The 11,281-nt window shown below is 40.5% G+C and overlaps 1 protein-coding gene across 8 annotated transcripts in view; it reads left to right on the forward strand.

Annotated features, from left to right (window-relative positions):
* UNC79 (unc-79 homolog, NALCN channel complex subunit) overlaps window positions 1-7,160 on the forward strand; it is a 106,815-nt gene extending 99,655 nt beyond the window's left edge. For 6 of the 8 annotated variants that reach the window (XM_038138599.1, XM_038138602.1, XM_038138603.1 and 3 more), the window contains 3 exons: window positions 1,424-1,501; window positions 5,032-5,073; window positions 5,745-6,279. In XM_038138599.1, the coding sequence (XP_037994527.1) occupies window positions 1,424-1,501; window positions 5,032-5,073; window positions 5,745-5,945 (321 nt within the window). In that variant the 3' untranslated portion in view covers window positions 5,946-6,279. Of the gene's footprint in view, window positions 1-1,423; window positions 1,502-5,031; window positions 5,074-5,744 lie in introns of all 8 variants that reach the window. The other 2 variants (XR_005257110.1, XM_038138598.1) reach the window with 1 other exon arrangement.
* The last annotated feature ends 4,121 nt before the right edge of the window (window positions 7,161-11,281 follow it).

Here is an 11,281-nt window from a genome sequence, read left to right on the forward strand (position 1 = left end):
CTACATCCCAGACAGTCATGACAGGTCAAAACTTTTTAACTGGGCTGTTCACTAGTAGTTTTGCCTCTGGAGAGCTTGAGGTTAGCTTTGGGAAACATTTTTATACATGGCCCATTCCTCTTAAGTTAGGTCTTAAGTTTTGAGTTTTTAAGGTTTGCTGTTACCTAGGTTTTCATTCCTGGTTTGTTTGGGTTTTCTTTTCTCTTTTTTAAATGTAGATCTGCTATGTGTATAGAAAGTTTTTTATATAATTTCCCTTTCCCCATGTGAAACATCTTCCATCCCAGGCAGGTATGGACCTTGCCCTTTTAATTGTAATTGCATGGGCTGCCATTGAAAGTCTCAGCCAGTTATTATTTCCTGTGTCTTGTCCATATCAGGCAAGAACCACCTAAAGCTGTCCCTAGATGATATTTTAGCCTCTGACATCTGGTGGGGTCTCTGTGGTTCACAAGCCATTGCTGGGAACAGTAGTTCAGGAAGCTCCATTTGAAGGAGCAGGAAGCATGCATTGTGTTTCCAGCCAGCCAGTTGTTTAGTCAGACACAAAAGCCTCTTGTCGAGCCCTAGGAGGAGAATATGACTGGGAAATCCCAAGTTCCAACCGTTTCTCTGAAAGTATACCTTTATGTAGCTTTAGAGCCACAGTCCTTAAGCTCTCTGCCTCAGCTCTTGCTCTGTGAAATGCAGATAGTAATACTTGCCTGTCTCACAGGGGTGCTGTAAGGTTAGTTAGTTGGTGTTTGTGAAGCACTTGGAAGATGAAAAGCACAACATAAAAGATGAGTTTATTATTATCAAGGGGAATTTCATGTAGTTTAGGCAGGCACTGTAAATAGTCATTGCTGGCTCAGGGTGTTTGTCTTGTACCTGTGAATTTACACAATATAAAACATAAAAAGCTGTCTACTACCAAATAACTGATATTTGCATCTGTCTTACATTATGATACAAAATGGAAGAATTATGGACTAGCTGTCAGTTCAAAACAATAAATTGTCTTTTGATGGGGGATAAAAAGATGGGTTTTGTGAGAATGTTTATTTTCAAAGATTAAATAAATAAAAATAACAATTTCTGACACACAGATTGATGGAAATTGCATAATGAAGACATAAAAAAACATTTCATGATGTCTGAAAAGATCAAAGCCAAAGACAACTGGTTTTGATGTGTGGTAAGAATTAAAATACATCAAGGGTTGTAATACTTAACAGATAGATGTTACCACATCAGGGTAAAACTAAACAAAGAAAAACATCCCATATGTGCTCATGTAATATTTAATCTTGTGTGTCAGTGGTTAATAAACTGCCTAGAAAATACAGGAAGAGCCTTCTTTGAGGCTGTTGGCTTATCTTACTACATTATGGATGTATGCTGGATATTAATTTGGTTTTATGCTTTATTTTTCTTTTGCGAGATGGTGGAAATGGTGTGCCTGCATGTGATCAGTTTAATGGAGGCTTTACAAGAATGCAACTCTACTATCTTTGTAAAGGTAGGCATGCCATACCATGAATATTTATTAAATTATATTGCCTGATTATTCTGATTTCTAAATGTATTGTCCTGTGATTTCCCTCCTACTCAAAAAAAGAAAGAGTGGAAGAAACTGAGGTTGAATGTTAATGCCACAATATAACCTAGCAGAGCATACTTAAAAATAAAATCCGTGCTAAGAAGACCAGACCACAATCTTAAATTCAAGTTGTCCTGATTTTTTTTAAAATGAACATCTAATCTACTTCCTCTTTCCATTTCCACTAATGTCAGTAATTATCTTATTCCTCTAATAGAAACAACTAATGTCACTGACTTTGAGAACCTCTAGCTATTGCTTGAATTTTCAGCCATTCTGTATCTTTTAATCATCATAGGTCCTTTGTAGATCTCCTCTGTGTTCTGAGCCTCACATTCTTTTAGGTGGACAACAAAAGCTTTTTGCCACATTGGTTTTCTTGTTGTTATATGTGTATGAGTTGTTTCTTTGGAAATCCATAGTCAGTCTCCCATCACAGAGTTTGCAGAAGGGTTGAGGTAGTCTCACAAGCATAAATCAATTTTACTGTCCTTTTTTATGTTTTCCCAGTGCAAGAGAGTTTCCATATAAGTAGTTAAGGTTAATATAGTTCTTCTGTTGCCATAAAGGAAATTTCTGACTATTGCTTTACTCCAGTCTTTTATGATCAAGCAAGAATTGAAAATAAAGTAGCTAAAATTGAAGGTCTTTATGTCAACATGAAAGCATTCGCACTCATTGTAAAAATACAGATTTGTAATGGCTTGATTTACTACAGAAATTCTGTCACTAAGGGATGTTAAGGTGATTATGGCTCTGTCTGAAAGACATATGGGCTTCTCTTTTAGCCAGTCCAGGATGTTCAGAATTTGACAAAGATGAAGAGTGGCTTTAAAGCTGTGAAAAGAGAGGCCTTTAGGGCCAAATCTCTGTCACAAATCAAATGAATGCTTTCAGGGGGTTATGTTTGAGAGCATATATCAATATAATGCTAAGTCAGGTTAAAAGGACATTGTTGTTACTATAAAATCAAGCTCATAAAACTGTGGAACTCTGAGTTAAGGTGCTAAGCTTTTATGTTTAGTGGGTGGGAGATGGAAGAGAAGAATGTGGGTGACCAAATCCCCTTTACTTAGCCCCAAAGTGAAATCCTGCATGAACAGTATACATGCATAACATTACTATAGGATTCATAGTTCCAGATTACTATTTTTTTCCTGAACTGATTGTAAAAATATTTATTGTAGATCTGAAAAATAAGGGTCATGATTTAGGCATTTACTTTATGTTTTAAGTCCTTCAGAGACACAGTGGTGCAAAGCTTATTGACACAGGAACCAGTGAGTGGCTTCCCTAATTAAAAAAATAAAATTTGAGACAATTTCTTCTTCAGTGACTGTGAAATGAAATGAAAGTGTTGAATTTTTCTCCTGCTTTCCTATGTGAGAGGAACTGGGAAAGTGGCCATACCAGGTTAGGCATTGGTGTTGGAGACCAGTACCTTGCTGGTCACATTTTTGGCCATCAAATGTATCTCTGAGGAACTTGGGAGCCTACAGTAAAGACAAGAACAGCTCAAGGCCTTTTGCAGAGACCCAAGGGTTTTGGGCAGCCCCAGCAGCTGCTGTGTAGCTTTTTAGAGAGCTGGGCAGGCAGCAGATTTGGAGAGCCAGAACAGCACTGTGACCAGCCTGTTCTGCAGCTTGGTTTCCCTTTAAAAATTAAACTGGAATCAGTATAGTTCTGTTGAAAATATAAACTCAAAAATTTTGATAGTGTCTGACAGCACTCTGTTCTTCCAGCTGTTTTTTCTGACTAGTGTTTTGTACTTCTCCTTTGTGAAGAAAAGGCTGGCTTAGGATTAGTTAACAAAACTCAAGTGCTTCCATAAAAATGTCTTCTTGTGTGACTTATCTATCTGGCAGCTGTAGCACTAGAGGGTTTGCTGGCTTGTGCGTGCAGCAGAATGTTCATTTCTTTAAATATGTCCAGACCCTGCAAGACAGAACTGGTGCTGGAGGACAAAGATCTGTATCTGACCTTAGACTTGTCCAAAAGAGATATTGATAAAAGCTAGTTTCCATGAGTGCCCTTTGCAGTCAGTATTTTTGGACATGATTCATCTTGATCTATTTTAGATACTTGCTTTGGGACAAGATGAACTGAATGTGAAGTGCTTGATTTTTCTCAGCTGACTGTAAAAGTTGTCCAGTGAATTGGTTCAGATGCAGAGGGGTACCCTAAGTTTTCTTCCTGGCTTCCCTTCTTGCTTGATCTGACACCAATCCTGCCTCCACTGGCTGCCTCCACAGGAACTCCATCAGTTCCAGATGAAATTGTCAGGGATATTTTGTTGATGGCAGTGGGGTGTGGAGCATGGCCTCCCAGAGCTGTTCCCTCCTCACCAAAAACACACCTTGGGATTGTGGTCACTGCATCTTATTGAGTGCTTCATTAGCGTGAGGGCCCATGGAAGGATGTAGAGAGCTCACACATCTGCTGTATCTGGCTGCATTCCAGCTGTTTTGGCATTCATCTGTCTGTAAATGCTGAGGTTTGACTATGGTTCTTCATATGGTAGACTAAGTAATGAGTCCTGACAGAGTTGCATATGATTCTCCAGTGAAAGAGCACTGAAATTGAAACAATTATCATTCCTTGCACAGGGGAAACAGCACTTTATCTAATGTTGTCAGTAGTGATTAGGTTTAACTCGCAGCTCCAGTAGCATAATTGGCAAATTGCAAATTTTAATGCCATTTGGAGGAACATTTTAGAACAGTAACCTCAATGGTTAAATTAATATTGAAAAACATGAATACTTTTGCTAGAAATGCCTCTCTGGCTTTCATAAGGTTGTCATGTTACACTTCCTCAGAAGAAAAAGTTCCCTGAAGAGCAGGAGTCTGAAATGCGTATCACTCCAGTCCAATCAGAGCTGACAAATTTTCAGACCTCCTCACCTTGTCATTCTGGATAGCTTTTACCTGTGCTCCCCAGCCTACAGAATATCTCACATTCTGCAGTGAAGCACTGATGTGACTAGTGGCTTAAAAAATATTGGTTACCATTTAAATATATGTCCTGTTACTAAGAACTACTGCTTCATTTTTTTTTTTTCATTTCTTGATGTATACCTTACCATGCAAAATGTTTAGCCTCTTTACTTCAATACTGCTCACCTGCACATACAGAAACACCCTTACAAGGAAAGTATGAAGTGACTTCCTGTAACAAGTTTAATTCTGTATTATCATCATTACCTTAAACAGGATTCAATAATTGCTACTGGTGTTTCATCAAGCTACAGACAAGGAAAACTGGCTTCTTTACATCTGAGTTTACCTTCTCCAAATACTTAAAATAACCTCATTTTCAGATCTGTTGTTCAGACCCTGCCAATTCAAATGACTAAATGCATTAGATATATGCTTCTCTGTCTCACAGTGACTGTAGCATGTTTACAGTCACTTGTAACTTGTAATAACAAAATGCACCTCTTCTTGCAGCTCATACCAATGTGGTTGCCAATGATACAGTCAAACCTAAAGGTAAGTTGTTTCTAGTGCCTTATCCTTTTATTGTTAGTATTATACATTTCTGTAAATTCTGGAAATAAGATGTGTGAAAATAGATAATTGTGGCATATGCAGTTGAGATGAAGCTCTGAAGTGTGAGCATAGATAGAGCATCATTTGTTGAGACACTTGCCCTCTAGTCAGTACTGCTCTCCTTTTGCCTTCTGGAACATTTTCCTCTACCCAGGTTCTGCACTGGGGCCTTTCCTTGCTATTTACTGAGATTGGTTGTTCCCTGAGCTGTGGTTTTTCTTAATGCCTTAGGCTTGAGAGTTCCCTGACAAATCAGGGTTGACTCAGGAGATAGATTTTGGTTCTAAGGAAGATATTGTGGGCCTGTTTGCTTGGGTAGAACTACCATCTGACCCACTTTGTAAGGGAGAGGAAGGTGGATCAGTGTGGTTTGTGAGTCAAGAGATTTTTGGTGAAGAGAAGAAAAATTTTGGAGTTGGTCTCAGCATGGAGTTGTGTTTGTAAGCACATTTGCCTTCCATGGCAACACCACAGGGCAGGATGTGGAAGAAAGAAATTTCACATGGGGCAGTGTAAGAAACTCCCTGGCCAACAAACCAATACCCTTCACGTTGCTATGATAATGTACATGTTAAAGGTAAGAAACTAAATGTTTTGCATCATTTCAACAGCATTTATCTGCTGGACTTCAGCTCCGCCTCCAAGCAATCCAGAGCAACGTCAACCATCACAGCCTGAGGATGTTACAGGGGTCAGGACAAATGAACAATAGCTCATCTGTGCTCCGCAAGTGGCTGCAGTGTACCCAGTTTAAAATGGCTCAAGTAGAAATTCAGTCATCAGAAGCTGCGTCTCAGTTTTACCCTTTATGATTCATGAAACTTGTTCCAAAATAGTAATTTTTAGCCTAGCAATAACAGGGTTAGAGCTGTAAGAGACCTTTTGTATAAATCCGTATGCAGAGTATATACTGTATCTACACTTTTTAGCCTAGGACAGATTGTGACAAAGCTTATAATGGGTGAAGCTAAGAGCCTGCTCCTGCCAGTTTGTAATTACAGTTACTCAGGATCAACAGGCTCTAAGTCTGCATTCATGAGCATGGATTGGACTCAAATCTACCATATTGTACATAACTCTCTGATCATTGAAATAACTTGTTCTTAAATGTTCCTTTACATTATTTTTGAAGCTAAAACAAAAATCACTTTTCTTTAACTTCTATTTTTTTTAAAAATAGACTTGTGGGTATTCACAAACATGGAAGTGCTATGTTGCTATTTTTTGACAATTACAAAAGAAAATAGGGTTTTTAGGAACCTTTATATAAGTTTTTAGGGGGGAGGTTTTTTGTTTTTCTTTTTAGATTCACAGCTGGCAATGCAATAAAATCTGTCACTATAAAACAGTGATGTTCTAATGAGGCTTTTTGTCATCATCTTCTGGGAAAACAGCAGCTTGTAAGGAGAGTTTTTATGAAGTGCACTTAGAAATTAGGTTGTTAAACTGTGCCAATTAATTTGTGGTTTTTTTCAGTACATTTTCCAAAACTGCCAGGTCTGATTTATTATTTTTTGAAATACTGCTTTAACTTCATTGATTCTATGCTGCTCTTCTTTGTAGGTTTCATAGAAGCCTCTTTAATTTAGTGACTACTCTATTGTATTCTTCTGTCGATACTTGTATACAGTGCAATTAAAAAGATATCCCAAATCTATTCTTATTGATGTCTACGGAATTTATGTTGCAAACTTCAAGAGGAGCATGATTGGACTTGAACTTTTGCATAATGGTATTTACAAATCCCAGCATTTGCATACTGTTGCATACACAATGTTTAATAACAGATGGATTTTAATATCATTAGAAGACTCAGCCAAAGCCCATTGGAATCTAAGGAGAATCAATTAATTATGTGGATTTTACATCTTGAAAGCATAATGATTTACCACCTCTTGTAATAAATACTTAAATCTGTGCAATCCCAGTTGTATTTTCTGTATTTATTCTGTAATGCACTGATTAGAAAAATAACAAACATTAAGTTGTATATTGGAATGGTATTAAATTCCTAGTCTTTATTAACACGCCCACAATCTGCCTGAGTATGTTTCAGGTTTTGTGAAGGGTCAGGATGCCCTCAACACATTTACTAAAATAAAAATGGAAATGTTTGCAGATATGCCATTAAATTACCATTATGCTTTACAAAAACAACAAAAATAAAACCAACCAATGAAACAAAGAAAAATCAGGCATGTGGTAGCTTGCCTAAAATATGCCCCTCTGTGTGCTTTCAGTGGAAAGAAATTGATTTGGCTATTCTAAAACTGAAAGCAACCTAAAACGATCTACGTGTGGAGGCTGGGGATGAAAAAACAGTAGGGTTAAGGGGAATGAGAGAGCCCCTCCTACTGAGTCAAGGTTCAGAGTGGACCCCCTTGCCAAAGTGAGCCCCAGACATGGCCAACAGTTTTTGCCCTAAAGGTTTTAACAGCACTTAATTGATAGCCTAATTTAAACAATTTAACAAATATTCTATAAACACACCAACTCCCTTAGAAGCCTATAATGGGCTACTCACCATGTACGAACTAAAGAGCATGTACAAGGTCCCTGGGAAAAATTCCCCTTGAGTTCAGTGCAGAACTCACATTGGGTGCCTCTTCATCTTCTCAACAGGTGGTGGTGTGGTGGTGAAAGTGAGCTTCAAGGAGTGGGGGTAGCAGCCCAGGCTCCATCAGCAGTACCTGCTCACAAGGTGGTGGCCTAAGGAGCCTTTCTGAGATCATGGTGTGGCCTGAGGAGGAGCAGGGAGGGGGATGCACCAGCACATCATGCTCTTGAGCGCGGAGTAGGTTTTCCTCAAATATTAACCATCTTTCTTGAGTCCTTCTTTCATGCAGGATTTTGCCTCTTGGGACTCTTAGCTCTCTTGTCTCATGCTTATTCCCCATACTGTGTGCATTAATATACAGGTACTTCAGAGGGATGCCCAGCATGATTTCTTGAAGGGTTTTGGCATTTTTTTGATTCCCCGTAGATACTTCCTTGCTCACGTGCAGAATGCTGGTAGTTGAGCCATGTTTTGTTGATTTTGGGATCCCTTCCTTTCACCCCAAGGTCTGCCACTCCCTCCTGGGGGTGCAGTACCACGCTGAGTGGTAGGCACTTGGAACTTTGCCTTTGAGCAAAAAGGAGCTGTGGTCTGTGTTTTCAGCGGACTCACTCCTTCCATCCCTCAACTGTGTCTGCTTCAACTTTGTACCTGCCACACAGGTGATACCTTTGCTAGGTAACCCCATTAATAGGGGGCCAGGTGTGGGGTCACCCTACTGAAATGGAAGTGCTGTTGGGCCCCTGAAAGTGGGACGTGTAGGAGAGACATTTCTGTATTTTGATACGCTGTGACCTGGTGAGTCTGAAAGACAACTGAAAAACTTGGGGAGGGAGGGAATTTGAGGCCCTTGGGTGTGAGGTGGGTGAGCTCAGATGGCTGCAATGGGAATTGTGGAAAACCTAAAGGATGGAGATGATTTGCAGAAAAAGAACAGAGTCTGAAAAAGCTTCTTGTTAAAATTCACTGCTGGAAAGGAGAATCTGTGATCATGCATCTCAGTGGATAATGCATGGAAGCAACATGCTGAAAGCTTTTTCCCTGCCTAGCAAAATCTGCCTCAAAGCATCTATGTTCAGACTGGCAAAATTCAAAAAGAATGCAAATACACTGGTGGGGAGTTCTTAAAATTAAACACAAGCTAAAGACAGACCTGCTGAATCCAGGTCTTTATACAGTTTAACACTGCAGGAATTGAGATTTGGTTTCAGCTCTGGGTTTAGAGATAAGAGTTGGTCACAGAAACTATTCCCATGTTTCAACATTGGATTTAGTATGTATCTGTCACTGATTATAATTAATATGGTTCTTATGGAGCTGTTATGCCTAGGCAAATTAGGACTGCAAGTTATTAAGAAGCTGCTTTAGTGTAGGGGATATAGCCTGGAAGATGATAGGACCAATGATTAGGGAATCTAACGGGTGTTTGACTAATAACAACAAATAACATGGGGCTTGACCAGATGTGTGTGGTTTAAGACTTCAGGAAAATCTTTGAAGTGCACTCTAGGGATCGTCAGAAGTACAGAAATCTCCATTAGTAGTTTTTTTAAGCACTGTGAAATGTATCTTTACAGTGCCTGAGGTCAGTATACAACTCAAATGAGTCACTCACATTATCTCTCTGAAATAGCCCAGAGCAGCAATTCTTTATATTCTGTAGGAAGATTAGGAAGTAAATAACATTTGGTGTTCCCTGAAAATGCTACCGAGCAGCAGCAGCAGCAAATCTCTCTGCTGTGCCACGCTCCCAGCGCGGCTGTCTCTCTGGGTGGTGTCAGCAGGAGCAGAATCCAGCCTCTGGAGGATCACAGAGAGCTGCCATTTAGGAGCAGTGTTTAGTCTTCTAAGCAATAAGCTGCTTAAATCAACGCTTGTTACCAGACCTGACCTAGTAAAAGCATTAATTTAGTGTGTGCTGAACTGTGAAATTCCCAACAAGAAGGGGCCCTTTGGATGAAGCAATGGTTAAACTCCCACTACTGCTGGCTTACGTAACCCGTGTCCTGAGCGTGAGGTTAATGTCTGCGTGGGCATCTCCAGGGACTTTCCTCTGCCTCTGGAGAGAGCCACGGCCTGAGCTACACGCAGGGTCACACAAACAAAGGCTTTTACAGCGCATCAGTTGCTCCCTCCATCCATGCCTTATCTTATACGTAATGTTTCTGCAACCTGTCCTTAGAGCCGTGGCAGTTCAAAGGCCCTAAAAGCACAGTTGGTTTTCTGGCTTTGTTTTGCATGCTATGACAGCAGTCGATGTGCTCTAGGACTGATGAACGTTCTGAGACAGAAGATGTCTCTGAACTCTGGCCTGCAAAGCCTCCTTTCAAGCTGGATGAAGATTACCAGAGCCCAGGGCTGTTTGTCTTTGCTAGCATGTCCTGGAAAAGAGTTCTGCAGCCAAGAATCCCGTGCCATTCCCCCAGCTGCACGCAGCTCTGGGAGTTCTATCCACAGTTTTTCTTGTTGCCTCCTAATGTGACGCTTGGACAAAGCTTAAGTCTATTTCTTTTCAACAGGATTTGAATCTTGATTACACAAGAGCTGCTCAGTCAATGATGTGGGTCTTCAGCTGAGCAGTCTGCCTGAAGTCAGGCAGAGGCAACAGCACTATAGTTTGCTGTTGTCACTTGTATTTGTCACTTGGTTTCTAACTGAATTAGTCTATCCACTTCTGCCTCTCCCTGCTGAGCACAATTTCAGCTGGAGTCTGAGCATCAAGGGACAGTAGTGAGAATAGCTGTACGAGGGAGAAGATGTCCTGATGCTCCCCAGCTACAGGGATCAGGAAGAGAACCTGAATCCACCCTTGGCATTGGCCTTCCCAGGGTTAGCTGACGGGGAGTCAGTGGCCACCACTGGAAATGCCTCAAAGAACAAAAGGCCACATGGCAAGGAGCCCTGGCCCACCTGGTGACCCATTGTGCCTTAGTTCTGCAGCTGTGGTCTGGGGGTTCCAGCTATCACTGTGAGTGGTTTGTGAATCATAAAGTGTATAAGGAGCAGGAGATTGTGAAGAGCTGGCAGAGCCTGGGAAGAGTGGCTTGTTTCTCATCCATACTTACGGAGCATTACCATGGAAAAGTGGAACCCATGACTCAGCCACTAGAAGTCTACATTGTGAATTATTTTACAGTAGTTTGCTGGATTTGATAGATACCAGAGGGCCTTCAGCCAACTGGCAAGCAGCCTTCAGTGCACTGCCCCAGGTAACTGCTCTGACACTGCATTTAACCAGCTCCCCATCAAACCTGACAAGCCATGACTGTGAGCTGGGAGGCTCTGAGTTTGACAGACATCATGTAATGCTAGGTCAGTTTTTTCAAGGTATAATTCATTGGCTTGCCAACATAACTGTTATGGCTGTTCTGCAACTTTAAATCCTTTCAGAAAGGCACAATAGCATGCCTGTGAAGTTTGACACACAGAATAAAAATTTTATAGGTAATAGACTTTTAGACAGATTAGCTTTTGTGGCAGCTCCACTACTTTCGGATGAAGTCAAATTGATTGCAGTGAAGTACTTTACAAAAGGTTTGCTACACCTGTGAATCCTTGTCATGCAGGAAAGTATCAGTGAAACAGAATATA

The sequence above is a fragment of the Motacilla alba genome, chromosome 5 (assembly GCF_015832195.1).
Source record: "Motacilla alba alba isolate MOTALB_02 chromosome 5, Motacilla_alba_V1.0_pri, whole genome shotgun sequence".
NCBI lineage: Eukaryota > Metazoa > Chordata > Aves > Passeriformes > Motacillidae > Motacilla > Motacilla alba.